General features: G+C 35.2%; 2 protein-coding genes across 2 annotated transcripts; both read left to right on the top strand.

Annotated features, from left to right (window-relative positions):
• Positions 1 to 5,130: 5,130 nt before the first annotated feature.
• Positions 5,131 to 7,356, top strand: LOC123886649. The gene is made up of 6 exons (XM_045935947.1): positions 5,131 to 6,089; positions 6,182 to 6,235; positions 6,309 to 6,485; positions 6,557 to 6,647; positions 6,736 to 6,804; positions 6,904 to 7,356. The coding sequence occupies exons 1-6, from the start codon at positions 5,131 to 5,133 to the stop codon at positions 7,354 to 7,356; spliced, it is 1,803 nt and encodes a 600-aa protein (XP_045791903.1).
• A 410-nt stretch (positions 7,357 to 7,766) lies between these two features.
• On the top strand, positions 7,767 to 9,624 carry LOC123886648. Its single transcript, XM_045935946.1, has 5 exons — positions 7,767 to 7,874; positions 7,959 to 8,033; positions 8,998 to 9,276; positions 9,410 to 9,514; positions 9,613 to 9,624. The coding sequence occupies exons 1-5, from the start codon at positions 7,767 to 7,769 to the stop codon at positions 9,622 to 9,624; spliced, it is 579 nt and encodes a 192-aa protein (XP_045791902.1).
• Positions 9,625 to 18,982: the final 9,358 nt, after the last annotated feature.

The raw sequence follows: 18,982 nt of genomic DNA, 5'->3' as shown, positions 1-18,982 counted from the left end.
ATAGACTATCGTCAGTTGAACAAAGTGACGATCAAGAATAAATATCCACTTCCGAGGATAGATGATTTGATGGATCAACTAGTTGGAGCTTGTGTGTTTAGTAAGATCGATTTGAGATCTGGATACCATCAGATTAGAGTGAAGACGGAAGACATACCTAAGACTGCATTTAGGACGAGGTATGGGCACTACGAGTATTCAGTTATGCCGTTTGGTGTGACCAATGCACCTGGAGTTTTCATGGAGTATATGAACCGAATTTTCCATTCATTTTTGGATAGATTCGTGGTAGTGTTCATCGACGACATTTTGATTTACTCGAAATCCGAGGAAGAGCACGAAGAGCACTTGAGGATTGTTTTGCAAGTCTTGAAGGAGAAGAAGTTGTATGCCAAGTTGTCAAAGTGTGAATTTTGGATGAAGGAAGTAAGTTTCCTAGGGCATATAATTTCAAGTGGAGGAATCGCGGTAGATCCTGTGAAGGTTGACACTGTGTCACAGTGGGGAACGCCGGAATCTGTTACAGAGATTAGAAGTTTCCTTGGTTTAGCCGGTTATTATAGAAGATTCATCGAAGGTTTTTCGAAGTTGGCTTTACCGTTAACCAAGTTGACGAGGAAAGATCAAGCGTTTGTTTGGGATGGTATTTGTGAGAAGAGTTTCCAAGAGCTCAAGAGAAGATTGACTACTGCACCCGTGTTGATTTTACCTGATGCCAAAGAGTCGTTCGTCGTATATTGCGATGCTTCGAAGTTAGGACTTGGTGGAGTGCTTATGCAAGGGGGTAATGTGGTAGCATATGTTTCAAGACAACTGAAGGTTCATGAGAGGAACTATCCAACGCATGATTTGGAGTTAGCCGCAGTGGTGTTTGCTTTGAAAGTGTGGAGACACTACTTGTATGGATCGAGGTTTGAAGTGTTTAGTGATCACAAGAGTTTGAAATACTTATTCGACCAGAAGGAGTTGAATATGAGGCAACGAAGATGGCTCGAATTCTTAAAGGACTACGATTTTGAATTGAGTTATCACCCCGGAAAAGCCAATGTAGTGGCCGATGCATTAAGTAGGAAAACTTTGCATATGTCATCATTGATGGTGAGAGAGTTAGAGTTGATTGAAGAATTCCGAGACTTGAGTCTTGTGTGTGAGGTTACTTCTTCAAGTGTGAAGCTTGGAATGTTGAAATTGACGAATCCTTTCCTAGAAGATATTAAAGAACATCAGAAATCGGATAAGAGATTGATGGAGAAGATGGTACTCATCAATGAAGGCAAGGAGACCAATATCAAGATTGACGAAAGTGGAGTCATGAGATTTCACGGAAGAGTTTGTGTACCTGATGTACCCGAATTGAAAAGAATGATCATGGAAGAAGGTCACAGAAGTGGTTTGAGTATTCATCCTGGAGTGACCAAGATGTATCAGGATTTGAGGAGGTTATTTTGGTGGCCGGGAATGAAGAGGCAAATTTCTGAATTTGTTTATTCCTGCTTAACTTGTCAGAAATCGAAGATCAAACATCAGAAGCCGTTTGGTTTGTTGCAACCAATGTTTATACCAGAATGGAAATGGGATAGCATTGCAATGGATTTTGTGGGAGGTTTACCGAAGACCAAGAAAGGTCACGAGGTGATTTGGGTAGTGGTAGATCGTCTGACGAAGTGTGCTCACTTCATTGCTATCAGGAAAGGTACTTTGGTGCCTAAGTTGGCTGAGATTTATGTGGAGCAGATTGTGAAGCTACATGGTATTCCAACAAGTATTATTTCGGATAGAGATCCGAGATTTACTTCCAGATTTTGGGAAAGCTTGCAAGAAGCTTTAGGAACGAAGTTGAGGTTGAGTTCAGCGTATCATCCTCAGACAGATGGTCAGTCGGAGAGGACGATACAATCCTTAGAGGATTTGTTGAGAGCGTGTGTTTTGGAGCAAAACGTGAATTGGGATTCTTGTTTGCCGTTGGTAGAGTTTACATACAACAACAGTTACCATTCTAGTATCGGAATGGCACCGTTTGAGGCGTTGTATGGGAGAAGGTGTAGGACACCTCTGTGTTGGTATGAAACTGGAGAAGGTGCAATTCTTGGACCAGAAATTGTACAAGAAACAACAGAGAAGATTCGGATGATTCGTGAGAAGATGAAAGCGTCTCAGAGTCGACAGAAGAGTTATCATGATAAGAGGAGGAAGGACATTGAATTCCAAGAGGGGGATCATGTATTCCTACGAGTTACATCGACTACTGGAGTAGGACGTGCGTTGAAGTCGCGAAAGTTAACATCGAGGTTTATTGGACCGTTTGAGATTTTGAAGCGAGTTGGGAAAGTTGCGTATAGGATTGCATTACCGCCATCATTGGCGAATTTGCACGATGTTTTTCATGTATCACAGTTGCGCAAGTATGTGTCTGATCCGACACACGTGATTGAATCGGACGATGTTCAAGTGAGGGATGACTTGACCGTCGAGACTGTGCCTTTGAGAATCGAAGGAAGAGAAGTGAAGAGGTTGAGGAACAAAGAGATTGCATCCGTGAAAGTCGTGTGGGGAGGACCGGCTGGTGAGAATGCAACGTGGGAGTTGGAAAGCAAGATGAGAGATTCTTATCCCGATCTGTTTCTAGGTAATTTCGAGGGCGGAATTCTTTTAAGGGGGGTAGGATTGTAACGACCCATTTTTTGTATTCGTATATTTTATTAAATGTTATTTTATTTATTAATTGGCTTTTATTATTTTAGTGAGCGGCGAATAATTATTTAGCCGAACGTAAGTCATTAGGCGCGAGAACCTTGGTTTTGGGCTTAAGGGGCGTGAGAGGCATTGGGCCTAAGCCACTTGGGCTTGGTTCATGACTTTTAGGGAGAGGTATTTAAAGAACCTTGTCATGAGACTTAGCTCATTTCATGACATTTGTCTTAGAAGCAAGAGCAAAACCATAGAGCAAGGGCTAGGGTTTGATCAAGAGAGAAAGCTTGAGCAAGAGAAGGCTTGGATCATCGCCAAACTTAAGGTAAGAGATTAGAATTCATGATTCTTGAGTGGCAAGGAGAGGGGAGATTGTCTATGTCTCCATTCCCGAACTCTCCCACTCAATTTCTTTTAGACTTTTGATTAAGCTTTTGTATGTGAGTGTGATGTTCTTCATCATCACTTTGTATGTGTTAATCACTAGCTTGATTCCATGATAAATATGTATGTGTTTGGATCATGTTGAAAAAGTTTATGAAAGTTACTTAAAACCCAAGAAAATTGGCATGATTTTGATTATTTGAGGTATTTGGATGTTTGGAAGGGATGATTAATGTTCCTTGATACCATATATGTTTGGAATGATTGTTTATAAGAATTTATAACATGTTTGGATGAATTTTTGAGTTGATTCAATGTTAAACCGCCTTAGAAAGCTCAAGAACAGATTTTCTTTCTGGTGTAGTTCGCTGAGCGAACAGGAGTTCGCTACAGCGAACTTGTTCGCCACAAGCTAGCTACCTGTTCGCCATGTACCTGTAATCCTCTGATGTAGTTCGCTACAGCGAACTGAGCTTCGCTTAGCGAATAAGTTCGCTACCTGTTCGCTACGGATTCGCTTAGCGAACAGTACTGAACCTGCAACTTTTGTTAATGGTTGTAAGTGTATTTAGGCACTTGTAACATGGTTTAAGGGTATCCTTACATGATTGTTGATGCTGTTAATGCTTATTGTTAATCGTTATATGATTCGCACGCGTATGCAATGACTTGTAGTTCAAGTGACTATGTTTATGTTTTGGCATTAATTTGTAATGTTAAGTGAATGTGTTAGGATTGTGTTCCCGCATTCATAAAAGTGTAGCTTCGAGCTAGAGAATATCATATGGTTGATATGTGTATACATACATGCATTCATGATTGTATGTGAACATTGGAAACTTGGGTTCCAATAACGAAAATGGATTATGTGTCCATAATGAAGCCGAGGATCGGATTAGATGAATCCATGAGTCCGGAGTTGCTATCCAACAGGATATAAAACTGTGTTGGCTTATCCAAGGGAGATAAGATGGTTCGGTAAGTTCCGACATATCCAGCATGATATAAAACTGTTCTTGGTCCACCGTTGGTGAGACATCTTGGTACCACATGCATTTAGTTATGTCTAGGGATGGCATGACAGTGAATTAATTGGCATTAGATACCTTAGGGTAAATGCGCATATATTTGATAAATGGTATGTGACATTATCTGGTTGAATTGTGTTGAACTTTATTAATTGATAATTGTTTAGTGAGATGTTTTGGCGTGAGTTAGAATATGCATGATGTAGTTCGAAAGTGTAAGACCTTTCTTATACTCGTATGATATGCGATTATGTTTTCTAACTCTCTGCTTTGTGTTATCTGCTGGACCTTTGGGGGTTCAGATATTCAGGCTGAGGACTGTGCTGACGTTTAGACTGCGGTGTTAGCTGGGTGTTGAAGTTACCTTTTGGTGAGGAGACTTAGCATAGATTACTCCTCTTAGTACTAGCTTTTGGTTAGAGTTTGTAAATAGTAAATGCTCTGGTAATGTAACATCGAGTCGGGGTTACGCTTGGATTTCATCGTATATCGGTGTTACCTTTTGATATGCTAGTTCTTGTATAAGTGACATCCTTAGGGATGAATATGGCTTATGTATATATGTATATGTATATATATGCATGCTTGGTGTGATTGAATCCGCTGTTGCTTTTCATGTTAAACTTCATGACGCTCTGTGTGTGTATGCTTGTGTTTTAATTACCGCGTGGCACTCTGCCTTTACACTTGTTGAAAAGTTTTTAAAATTACGTTTTTAAGGGTAGTATGGGTTAGGGTGTTACATGAACCAAGAAATGTAAGGCTTGGATTATGTTCGGATGGCTTCACACCTTACATTCAAGCATCGTCATCTCCATATTCTTGTTGGCCTGTTGTTGTCACCCCATATAATCTACCCCCTGAAATGTGCATGAGTAAACCATTTATGTTTTTGACTTGTATCATACCCGGACCATCTAACCCAAAAGCAAACATTGATGTATACTTGCAACCTTTGATAGATGAGCTTAAACAATTGTGGAGTTAAGGAGCTTTGACTTATGATATGTCCAAGAAACAAAACTTTGTAATGAGGGCAACCTTAATGTGGACAGTCAATGATTTTCCCGCTTATAGCATGTTATCTAGATGGAGTACTCAAGGTAAGTTAGCATGTCCGGTGTGTATGGATGGCAATAAGGCTTTTACCTTGAAGAACGGTGGCAAAAACTCATGGTTTGATTCTCATCATCGTTTCTTACCGCATAACCAAGCCTTTCGAAAAAGTAAAAATGGGTTCACTAAAGATAAGGTTGTGAAGGATGACCCGCCTCCTATATTGACAGGGGAAGAAATATTTTGTTGGGTTCACAATTTTCCACGGGTGGTAAATGGTCCAGTTTCTAAGTTGCCTGGATATGGAGATCGTCATAATTGGATAAAACGAAGTATATTTTGGGATCTTCCATATTGGAAAGATAATTTATTAAGGCACAATTTAGATGTGATGCACATTGAGAAAAAATTATTTGATAATGTGTTTAACACTGTCATGAAAGTTAAGAAAAAGACAAAGGACAATGATAAAGCTAGAAGGGACTTAGCCATCATTTGTCAGCATAGTGACTTGGAGTTGATTGAACATGACAATGGAAAGACCACAAAACCTAAGGCAAATTATTGTTTTTCTTCGAATGAGGCAAAAAAAGTATGTGAATGGATTAAGGAGCTTAAGATGCTTGGGATGAAAAACCATGATTGTCACGTGTTTATGGAGTGTTTACTACCATTTGCATTTAGTTCATTGCCTGACTTTGTGTGGAAACCACTAACAGAATTAAGTCAATTCTTTAAAGGTTTGTGCAGCAATACCTTAAGGGAGGATGAATTGATTAAATTGGGTGAAAACATTCCATTCATCATATGCAAACTTGAAAGAATCTTCCCACCAGTATTCTTTAATTCAATGGAGCATCTCCCAGTTCACCTCCCATATGAGGCAAAGCTTGGTGGTCCAATTCAATATCGATGGATGTATCCATTTGAAAGGTATTTTGTATACACCATTAATGACTAATTCCCCCCCCCCCCAAATATTTCCATGCCTATTAAACCACTGCTCTATCTCATTGTTTTCCTAGAATGATGGGTGATTATAAGCACACGGTGAAAAACAAGGCTAGAGTGGAAAATATGTATGTCATACTTACAACGAGAGACAACAGATTTTTGCTCCCACTATTTTAAAACAGCCTCCTTGTATGATAGAAGTCAACGTAATGAAGCTGCTAGATTGAACGATGTTGTCACGACAACACTCTCAATTAGCAATCAACTAGGACGTCCTAGTGGGAAGCCTCAAACACATTGGTTAAGCGATGTTGAAAAGAGATATGCTCATGTGCATATCCTCATCAATTGCAACGAGGTCAAACCATATATTGAGTGAGTAGTTCGTAAACACGTTGAATATTTTTACAAAATATATGTTGTAACAATTCTCTCTTTATTGTCAGTGCTTTTTTGCATTATAACTCCATTAATGAAGAAGATCCCGCATCCCAAGCTCGTATACATGGAGAATCCCCAGAATGGTTTCGGGCATATGTAAGTGCATTATCAAAGTATTGGATTAAAAATTTGATGCTTATAAATTATAACTCACCTAGATATTGTGGATATCTTATTTGTATAGGCTACCAATGAGGCGAATGGCGTGACCGATCCCAACTTGATATCATTAGCTTGGGGTCCGGAGTCAAAGGCCATAAGTTGGCACAAATATTTTATTAATGGGTACAAATTTCACACAGACGCATGGGCTTAAGGCAAGAAAACCATTAACAGTGGGGTTTATGTGAAGGGGTTTACCAGAGGAGGAGAAGATGATTTTTACGGAGTCATCCAACATATCTTCGAGCTACAATATCACAAATTCCCTCACAAGATAGCATTGTTTTATTGTCGATGGTTTGATCCTAGACAAAATAGAGGAACAAAAGTTCATCCACATTATGATATTGTAGATATCAAGATGAATAGGAAATATGATCTATATGATCCATTCATAATTGCACAGAAGGCTAGACAAGTGTATTATGTACCTTATCCGGAAATGCGAAGAGACAAATGTGGTTGGTGTGCAGTGATACAAACAAAGCCTAGGGGTCGTGTAGAGGTGGACGACGTTGATGAGAACATACCCTATCAAAATGAAGATATGACACATGTTGAACAATTAAATGAAATTGAAGAAATGGATGGTTTGCATGATGAAACAAATACTGATGAAGAAGCAGATTTAATGTCAACTTAAAATAATGAGGATGATGTTTGGTCTCTATTTCGGTCTTTTTTTTTGTATTTTGGGCCATATTTAGTAGGGATTCTCTCATGTAATAATGGTAGTCATCTATTTCTTTTATGTGATAATGAAAACTTGTATTGTTCAATGTGAAATATGGATTAGTTAAGTAACAACTTACTTGCATTTGTCATTTACTTTTTTCTTCTTTCTTTTTCATGTATTGTCCTCATTATGGTCTCTCTACTATTTTAGTTTTGTCTACTGTTTTAGTTTCAATGTGGGCTCTCTACTGTTTTAGTTTTGTCTTTTTTATGAATTGTTTATTTTTCAATGCTTCAAATTGTTACTTTTTTTTTTTTTTTTGCAAATTGATAGATGATTAATTCTACTGTCCTTTTTTCGATTATCATTTTCTATAGATGCCTCCAAAAGAAAAGCTCAAGGTCAAGAAGAATTCTTTGAAGAAGAATCATTTGAAGAAGAGTCGCGTGATTTTACCGCATATGGTTACACAAGTAGCTCAACAGGTAGGAAGTGCAATGTATTTTGTTTGTGATAATACTATGCAATTTACCATCACTTGTAAGTAATGTTGTTACAATATGATCCAGATGCCTCCACTAGGCAAGACGAATGAAATGCATCATTCTGATCCAGTTTTAAGGATGATGCCGACACCGGGTTTTGTAAGTAATGTTACAAGTTAAATTGCATATTTAATGATAATTGGTGCGTATAGTCTAGATGTTGACTGGCTGTAGGTATATGATTGGTGAAAAATTCGTGAAATATTTTTCGCGAGATTTAGCATTTTGTTTTATAAAAAATATACAGGTACAACCAATAGTTGCTCCTTTGCAATTGGATGCCAATTCCACTACACTAGCCCCACAGTCGGCGAGGCCACGAGTTGAAATGCCTCCACTAGGCTAGACGAATTGAAATGCATCAATCTGATCCAGTTATAAGGATGATGCCTACACCGCGTTTTGTACTACATAACACAGTACATCCTTCTAGGCAGGACCACATATCTCTAGCCCCAACTACTAATCATTCTCCATCATAGCCGTTGACTTCTGTTTCGTCTCGACATACTTCTCTTTCAGCAAATCTACCACCTTCAATACCTGTTGGTAGTGGCGATAGGACGTAGAGGTCACAATTCTCTCCTATCCGTGAGAAGGCGAGCGATGAGAGGCCAATGATTCATCCAGATGGCCGAGGGTATGGAACTAATTTTTTTTTTTTGAAGAAGCTAAATTAGCCCACTCAAATTGGCACCAGAGAGAATCGAACCTCAGACCTCAAGAGGAGCACACTCCCAGGTCCCAAGCCAATACCAATGCACCAACCCAAATGGAACTAATTTATTTTAACTTGTCATTCTTCTAATATATATTTTACACATTGCTTATAAATTGTTTGTAGGTGGGAACCTTGTAGGGTGGCCTCCATGGCCCTCACCAAAGCAATTCAAGAAAAATATCAAGATGCGTACGCCAAATGGTCAGATATTCCATCAAACATAGTGAACTTATGGTATCAACAATTTGGTGTAAGATTAAGATTATATTTCCCGTTAACCAAGTTCATTTATAGTCAATATTAACGAATATATTTTTATTTTTTCAAAATGTAATATTGTAGAGTTATGTTGCTTGGCTGCCTGAGCATGATTATCAGATTAAGAAAATCTTTGAATCCAAAGGTTCGAGGCATCTTTCTGAGATGTACATGGAAGCGAGGAACAAGCGTGAACGCCCATCTTGGATAGGTGAGGATGCTTGGAAAAAGCTTGATATTGAGTGGAAGAAGCCAGCCTATAAAGCGATATCACAGCGAAATAAGAAAAATCGTAATTCTGCTAAAGGTGGGTCTGTCCATACTGGCGGATCCATAACTTTCACCGAGCATACCTTACGGATGGTATGTTTTTACTTATACATATTCTAAAACCGATTTGCCTGCCATTAAACTGATGTATTGTTATGATAGTTGTGATACGTACTTGACTGTTATTATTGTTGTGATACGTACTTGTTTTTATGCTTTATGAAAGGCTGAAGAGTTGGGTAGAGAACCCACAGTGGACAAGGTCTTTTTAAGAACTGACATTCGTAAGAAGGACTCAACTTGGGTTGATCTTAGATCTCAAAACACTTATGTAAGAAAAATTAAAGCATTGATTCATTAATTTTTTTTGTTTTAGGTTTTAATATTAGTAGTGTAGCATTTACATTGTTTTTTTAAAATTTTGAACAGGGTAGTTTCTGAAAGTGTGAAAACACAAGAGGGGGGGGGGGGGGGGTTGAATTGTGTTTTGGTAAGTTAAAACTTTTTCAACTTATCACACAAGTTCTTAGCAGCGGATAAATAGAAGAAACACAAAGCAGTAAAGGAGATAGAGAGAATCAACACACAGAGAATTTATACTGGTTCCTCTCACAAAACGAGAGTAGTCCAGTCCCCTTGCACTTCCAAGGGATTTCACTATAATCACACAAGATTACAATTGCTCAAACACTTAGCAAGAGACTTCACCACAATGCTCAAGCACACAACAAGAGACTTCTCAAACTTAAGAAAGTAAATAAAGTTTGTGAGTGTAATACAATACTCTTAAAGAACCTTAAAGATTAAATACAATGAGTACACAAAAGACTTCAAGGTATTTTGACTAAGAGTGGAATTCTCGGTTCAGAGGTTGAGAGCTTGTATTAAAGATTGAAAGATTGTTCGTGCGTGTGTTGTATATTGCAATCCGCTTCTTCTAGTATATATATTACTGAGAAAAAGAGTCGTTGCACATGACCGTTGATGAAGATAAGCTTTGTCTTCTTGCATCTGTCTTGATGCAGTTTGGATGTTACTAAAACTGAGTAAGAGTTTAAGTAACTTTGACCTTGTGCAGAGAGGACTTTCCTTATTAAGCTAAGGAGCCAGACAAGTCACGTTCTCCCACATGGACAGGCAAAATGTAAGAAGCTGTTCTGATCAAGGTTGAAAGGTCCTTTTCTTCATTGGTAAAAGAGTTGGCCTTCAATTTCGAATCTTCACACAATCCAAGATAAACATCAGAGTTTGATTGACTTCAGGGTTAACAAGTCCTGAGGTTTTCATCCTCTGATACACATATCTTCTGAAGATTATATCCTCTGAGTCTCTGAGAATCAACTTCTGGTCTTGCTTCTGAACTTGCCTGTATGTTAGTTCTGCACACTTAAAATAAATCTTTAGTATCTCCAATTGTACATTTAATACTTTGTTATCATCAAAACCTTAATGGATTTAGGGGCAGATGAAAGTGGCTTCCAAATGGTCGACTCCGCGACTCGTTTAAAACTGTGGGCCAAATCTGCTGGGGGAAAAAATCGAGGATGTCTATATGGTGTAGGAGATAGGTCCTATAATTATAGACCAGGTGTTTCAAGTCTCGCCCCGGACACCGTTCCATCTATGGGTTGCAGCCAAGTTTCATCCCACTATTCTCATGAGATGGCAACACAGTTGGCCACACTTGAGGAGCGAGCAAAGGCAGCAGAGGATGAGGTTCAGAATACAAGGGAGGAGCTTAGGCAAGCAGAGCTTAAGTGACAAAAGGAAGCTCAGCAGTCAGAACAGCGTACTGCAGAGTTGGCCTTCCATGCAGGACGAGCCCTCCCGTCGTCGACGTCGTCATCCAGATTATGATGAGGATGTGTCCGAGGATGGGTCCGAGGATGGATCTGAGGAAGGGTCTGAGGATGGATCCGAGGATAACGAGGAAAATTGATATTTAGTTTGTGTTGTTATTATGACTTCATCTTATGCTTAGATTATTAACAGTGCATTTTGTTATTATGACCAATTAAGCTTAGACTTGTGGCTACTCTTTTGTGCAAATTGCTAGTTTCTAATTTATTTATTTTGACACTTGTTATATTGTCAATTTTTGTTAACAATACATTTTAGTTTGATGAAGTGATCTTTTGATAACACAATTTGATTAGTTTTAAATTTAGTTATGGTTTAGCTTGTTTGGAATTGGTTCTGTTGTTGGATGAAATTGGAGTAAGTAACTCTTGAGAATAGACCAAAGTAACTCTTGACAATTTTTCTGTTGTTTAGTTTTTTTTGGAACAGGTTAAGAAAGTAAAAAAAAAATTAAAGTAATTGACACTACCCACGGCAATGCCGTAGAAATGTTGGTCTAAACCTTTCCTAGGTTCCGATGGTAAAGCCGTGGGAAAGAGACATTGATGGTAATGTCGTGGGTATTAGTCACGGCTAAGTCTCGAGTAATAACGTGGACTAGGCCGTGGGTAATGCGTGGGTAACCTTATCCACGGCATTTTCCTAGATAGCGAATTACCAACGAAGCAAAATGCCACGGACCTATGCCATGGGTATGCCGTGGGTAACTTTCATATACTCAAGGCTAAACCGTGGGTAATGATAAAAATGGCCGTGGGTATACACTGTTTTTCTTGTAGTGACTGACGGAAAATGGCACTTAGTGAGGGATAATTTCTGCCAATAAATCCAGTTTTTTTTGTAGTGAAAAACTTAAATTTGCCTACAGTGGGAATCAAACCCGCATCCTTTGCTTACAATAAAGTTTTTTTAAAATAACTTTTAAGATTACAATTTTTTTTGTTACATATTAGGCTAATTAGACCCGTGCACCGCACGGGTCGAAATTCTAGTTATTTTTAAAATATAAACCTCACTTTAAAGTGACCTCGTTTAATGTTGGGCTAACCCTGCTAAAGAATTAGGGTTATATGTTAGATAAATGGGATATTGAGCTAAGGAATTCATGTTGATCTATTTTGTTAAGTGATCAGTAAGTTTAATTGTTATAGCTAGTGCCCAAATTGCCAGATAGGGACTAATAAGGGTATTTGGACAATTCCTTATTGTTTTCATTATTATTAATTTTCTTTAATCAATCAATTTAAAAAAAAAAAAAACCAATTCACTATTTTAAAATCAACCTAAGTTAAAAAACTCATAGTTAAGTCGAAATTAGAATAATTCAAGTGGATACAAACTTTGATTATTACTTAACGATTTTGGTACACTTGCCAAACAACCATCAAATACATAAAAAATAGTTCAGTCCTATCATGTTTTGACCAAGTCTAATGTCTTGGTAGCAATACGTATAGGCTTGAGAAAAATCTAACTCCTTCATGTTTGGTAGTATTTGTACTCGTGTGACATATCGGTTGAGGAGAATTTAGTTATTCATTAATCAATATCAGCTTACATGTAATTTATGTTTAGTTGTAAACAAACTGAATACTCTTTTTTGAGCTTATGCAAACTGCTTATGCAATATAAATTAGGTTTTATGTTATTTTATAATTACGCTAGTGAAAATTATATTTTTATAAGTTATTTTATCATAAACTACATTGACAAACTTATAATAATACATAAAATTGCATAAACTATTTGAATAAGCTTAAAAATAAGCTAATTCAAACGGAGCCTATATACAATTTACCTCACTTTAAACAATTTTTTTAAAATCTGTATCACATCCTTCGATCCAACGCCCCCCACAAAATATAACGTGCCGAAGGTGCATCTCGTGCGTATGCACATGTATGTAGCTAGTATACTCTTAAAAAATCACATAAACTTCTAAAACTGTTATGAATAATATAGATGTGGATATCCATTAGTCTAGGCTCATATTCTTGGCCCATGTAATCTCCTATATATATATGACTATCTCACAATGTAAAAGATATACCTTGAATAGAACAATACAACAGTCTATTCCTTTCTCTTCTCTCTTTCTCTCCTTCTTATCTATTCTAGTTATTCTCTAGAAATAGTTCATAACACGTTATCAGCACGATAGTCTCTCTCCCCTCCCAAGAAAGGTATAGCAACCATGAGAGGTGATAATTTTATTTCCTGTATTTTTTATTCTATTTTTTTTCGTTTTTTTTATATTGATTCACAGCCTACGATCCAGAAGTATCATAGTGAAATTTTTAAAATATGAATCTTGAAGATCCATAGTGTGATGAAATTTTAAAATATGAATCCTGAAGATTCACAAGCATAACGTTTCTAAACATGAAATTTTATAATATGAATCCTGAAGATTCATAAGTGTATCTTTTAAAATATGAACCCCGAAGATTCATAGATATGAGTAAAATGAATTTATTTATTTTTATAATTTTTCATATTAATCTTTTATATATTATTTTTGTTTCGATTGAATTTGTGAAGAATTCAAAAACATCAATCCCTGAAGGATTGGATAAATAACTGATTTGATCTGTTATATACAATTCTTGAAGAATTTTAAAACCAATTTTTATACTCCACGAATTCCTGAAGAATTCATTATGGATACATCTATGAAGGATCGTACAATTAGATATATTATAATATAACGAAGAATATGGATTATTCTTATGAGGATCGCATAAAGGATTATTCTCACATTATAACGATATTATATAGTTCCTGAAGAACTTAAAAGAAAAAGCAAATTATTTCTTAAGAATTCAAGAAGAATTCAATATACATATGCATCCCTAAAGGATAGCTTTACCAATTTTTATAAAATTTTGGCAATTTACAATTTTCAATGGATTTATTTATTTATTGCTATATTGTACAAAACATAAAAAATGTATATCAAATGCCAATTTTGTATGTATATGATATTGAAAAGTATATCTTAAAAAAAAAAATTGAAAAGTATAAACAATTTATTATCAATACGTTATAATTATTATTAAGTCACTAATTAACCTTATTCATATAAGTCACTAATTAATTCCAATAAGTCACTAATTAATCTTATTCATAACATAGGTTACATTATAATTATTATTAAGTTACTATTTAATTTGCATTATAAATTTTCAGTACGTTACAATATATTAATATTAATAAAAAAATAATTGGAATTAATTTTTTTATTTGACTGTGTTTATTATGCTTATATAATTATTTGCTTAATTTTATTATTTGATGATAGTATATATCAATGATAAATGAATGAAAAATCATTCCCAGAAGTGAATGAAATCCGATCCACTGATGTTACTCCATTCCTAGAAGTGAATGTAGTAACACACGATTACCATGAAAAAAAATTGTGGTAATGGTAATAATCATGGCTGTGTTAATTTTAAAATTTCGGCTTCTCACTAGAAGTGAGAAAAGAAAAGAAAAAAAAGAGTAAAAAGTGGGCAAATTAGTTCCCGAAGAACTAAAGTAAAAAAAAGGAAAATCCAATTGAATGCACGAGGAATAAATTATTCTTAATCATTATGAAGATCACTTGTGATATAGTTCTTGAAGAACTAATGCTTTAATAATAATGATCTCCGATAGATTACTCAAAGAATATGGATTTTCCGAACCATTGTTAATGAAAAATTATTTGTATAGTTCTTGAAGAACTTAAAATTCAATATTAAAGCATTTCTTGTAGTATCGCTCAAGAACAATTTTTCATAATCAATGTTTATGAATATTGGTGGTATAATTCTTGAAGAACTAATATTTTAATATAATATCCCTAAAGATATAGTTCTTGAATAAGCAAATATTTAATATCAAGTATTTTAGAAGGATTGGAAAATTGTAATTTTCCATAGCCATTGTTGATAGAGATATATTGTTAAGTTCCTGAAGAACTTATAAAATTTTACAACATGATTACAATCTATATGATATATTTTATCTTGGTATAAGATGGACCAAAATTAAAGGAAATCAATAGAAGAATTATTTATGTCTCTTGAATATGCTCTTGAAGTAGCAACTTTGAAAAAAAATAAGTTCAAGAATATTTTGTATATCCATTGTTGTACATACATTGGATGGATATTATTGATATATTAAACTCATTATTAAATGCATGGTTCATACTTTTTTTTTCCTCTCATAATAATGATTATTCTTTGCTCTTAAAAAAAAAAACAAATTATTCTTTGCAAACATAAACCGACTTTAATTATTCGGTTACATATTTAAATCAATTGATTGATTTTAATTTTAAAATCTTTTAATTGTTACTATATTTTAATTTCTAATTCTACTGAAATCCACATAAACATTATTTTGTTATACTTTATTTTTACTCTTTTAATTCTCATACAAATAAATTATTACTATTTTTTTTATTGTGTTCCACCGAAAAGATTTTTTTGTAGAAACATATTTGTTTAGCTTGAAAATATTCATCGATTCTACTATTCATGAAAAATTAAATTTTATATTTGGTAGTACGAAAATTATTGAAGGCTCCAGAAGAGTCAATGCATTGTTATATCGAGAAACAAAGTTGCACTTTGCTAATGTATTTTATATTTTAAGTCTTAAAGAAATTTGTTACCGAAGGATATTCACATAAATGAATATCATATTGAAACAAGAAATGACGGAGATATTTTATCTCTATATTACGAGACATATTATCAACTTTTGTCTCTAGTTTGTGGTGTACTTATGATATTAGTGCAACTTAAGCACATGTTCAAGTAAACCAGAAGTTTACAAATAAATCATATTAATTTTGTCATTGGCAAGATCAGTTGGGTCATTTCTGGTCTATTATGATGCGAAAAATCATATTGATTTGCTCAAGCCAATAAGTTATTATACGAAAGTCTTCCCCTTAACTTGCAATTAAGTTTAGTTTTATACTCTAATATTTTTCATATAAGCATTTTTGGATGTGTTGGTATGTTCCAATTGCTCCAATATAATGCAATACGATGAATTATTAAAGAATATTGGGAAAATATATTTGATATGACTCTTCATCCCTTATAAATTATATTGAGCCAATAATTAGGGACTTGTTTATAGCCCAGAAGGAAAATATTCAAGTGATGATGAATTAGTTTTCCCAATATTAGGGGGAGGAAATAAGAAGCTGAAAAATATGAACCAGAAGTTCAAATGAATCACTTGAAATAAATAGTTATTATTATCTCATCTTGATCCTCATATAAAATAGATTGAACCAGATGTTTAAAAGATATATCATTTGCAAACTTTATGAAATCAACTATCAGCTGCTAATGCTACAATCAAAATGGATGTCCCTGTTGGACAATCTTATATTGCAAATGAATTTTAACCACCCTGTAGCGTGGTAGGTCGGTCGGTTCCAAAGATAAAAATCCTCAAATAAGAAAAGGAGCTAAAAAGAAAGATGACCCAAGTGAGGATATGAAAAGATTATTTGACATAATTAATTTTCTAGTTCCAGAAGAACTCATCAGGTACCTGAAATTTTTGAAAATAAAGAGATCTCGACGAATTATGTTATGAATGGAATGCGATGAAACCGAAAGAAAATCAACGTTGACGATGTTTATTTATATAATATAGCGCTATATATGATAAGAAATAATGAGGATCATAAATCAAAGTCTATTAAGGATTATAGACAATGAAATGATTGACTAAATAGATAGACGTAATTGATACAAAATTAAACTAGCTTTGCAAAGCAGAATGTTTTTGGACCAATAGTCCATTCCATCTGCAGATGGAAATAATTCGATATGAATAAATTTTCAAGAGAAAAGTAATGAAAATAAAATATTTAGAGTTTGAATTGTTATTCAAGTATATTGATAAATGTCTATAATTGATTTTCAATAAGCATATTCACCTAAAGTGAATTCCAAAACTTCTTTGTAATTAATTAAGTTGAGTAGCATATGAAATACTCAATTTATGTGAAATATGTGTTTTAACGTATTTGACTGGCTCACTGGATAATGATGATTATATGTGTTGGGTTTTTGAGATTGGCTAAAATTTTGCAAAAGCCAACCAGCCAGATGCTGGATCGCGATGTTGTAGCATCATCGTACAGCATCCTGATACTCTGTTTTGCGCAGAATTTCTTTTTCAAATCAAAGGAAGATTTAAGTCGTTTTTATATTTAAGCACGTGCGACTATTCAAGACGTGGCTTCTCCTACAAGTTTTCCTGAAGGCGGTTTGAGAATTATTATTGAAAACAAAAATATAACTTGTTATATTTTTGAAAATAATAATTTATATTTTTTTGTTTGGCCACACATGAAACAAAACAAATTATATGTCTGGAAATAATATAGGGTTGGCCGCAATTTTTACAGTTGTGTTTTTCTGAAGACCTAGATTGCACATCAAGACAATTGAAGACTATAAATATGTGAAGCCTCAAGCCTTTACAACTCATGTATTCTAAACCGTGTTTTTTACAAAGTGTGAGTTTTTAAGGTTTAGAGTTTGTGTCTTTTGTCAGCCTTTCTTGTGTCACTTTGATGCAAGTTTAGGACTGTGTTTTATTGTTAATTGTAAGCTACTCCTAAGCTTTGAAGCACGAAGTTAGTGTGTGTGATTCACTCATAAGCTTTTAAGCAAGAGTGTGGTCTAGTTTCTAGGAAAGTGTCTCCATCCTTATTATTATTATTGACAGCAACATGGTATGTGTTGTTAGAGGGAATTTGGGACGGGGTCTCATTATCTAAGAGGTTCTTAGGTAGGATTGCACGGGTAGTGTCTAGGCGAGAAGTCAAGTACCGGGTGTTGGTCGAGGGCTTTGAACTAGAGCTATTATAGTGGATTCATTCCTGGATTGGTATCCCCCAGAGTAGGTGACGTTGCACTGAACTGGGTTAACAACTATCTGTGTTATTTATTATTCTGCAATTTATTTATTTATTTACTGTGTTCTGCGACTGTCTTGCTTCAACATATGCTATAGCATCTTGTGCAGCATTGTGTTTGAAGGTGTGAAAACACAAGAAGGGGGGGGGGTTGAATTGTGTTTTAGCTAAGTTAAAACTTTTTCAAGTTCTTAACTCAACTAAGTTAGCAGCGGATAAATAACACAAATAATAACAAGATAGAGAGAGAGAAAGATCACACAAGCAATTTATACTGGTTCCTCTCACAAAACGAGAGTAGTCCAGTCCCCTTGCACTTCCAAGGGATTTCACTATAATCACACAAGATTACACCTGCTCAAGCACACAAGCAAGAGACTTCTCAACAATGCTCAAGCACACAAGCTTAAGACTTCACACTTAAGCACACAAGCTTAAGTTTTCTCAAGTAATAATAAAGTATATGAAAATATACAATTGCTCTTAGATGAACCTAAAGAGAACAAATACAGAGAGTACAAAGTATTTGACTGAAGTGCAAAAACACTTGATAAGAGGTTCAGAGCTTGTATACACAGAGTTCAGAGTTTGTTCAGCGCACGTTCAATCCTTAATAATAATTGACTTATGTTGTAGCTGAATCTTCTAGTATATATACCACCAGAAAAGAGTCGTTGCAAAAAGGAGCCGTTGGAGTAGAAAACTTTTGTCTTCAAGCAGCCTGTCTTGATGCAGTTTGTTTGTATCCAAAACTGAGTAAGAGTTTCAGCTACTTTGACTACTGCAGAGTGGACTTTCCTTATTCAGCTAACAAAACTGAAGACCCACGTTCTCAAGAGAGTACAGACAAAACAAGAGTAGCTGAACTGATCAGGCTTGAAAGGTCCTTTTCTTCATTGGTAGAAGAGTTGACTTGCAAAGAGAATCTTCACAGATTTCAAGAAGCTCTTCAGACTTTGATGAAGCTTGTAGTCAGTCAAGAAGTTCTGAAGACTT

The sequence above is a fragment of the Trifolium pratense genome, linkage group LG5 (assembly GCF_020283565.1).
Source record: "Trifolium pratense cultivar HEN17-A07 linkage group LG5, ARS_RC_1.1, whole genome shotgun sequence".
NCBI lineage: Eukaryota > Viridiplantae > Streptophyta > Magnoliopsida > Fabales > Fabaceae > Trifolium > Trifolium pratense.
This window is presented reverse-complemented; position numbering and strand designations above follow the sequence as displayed.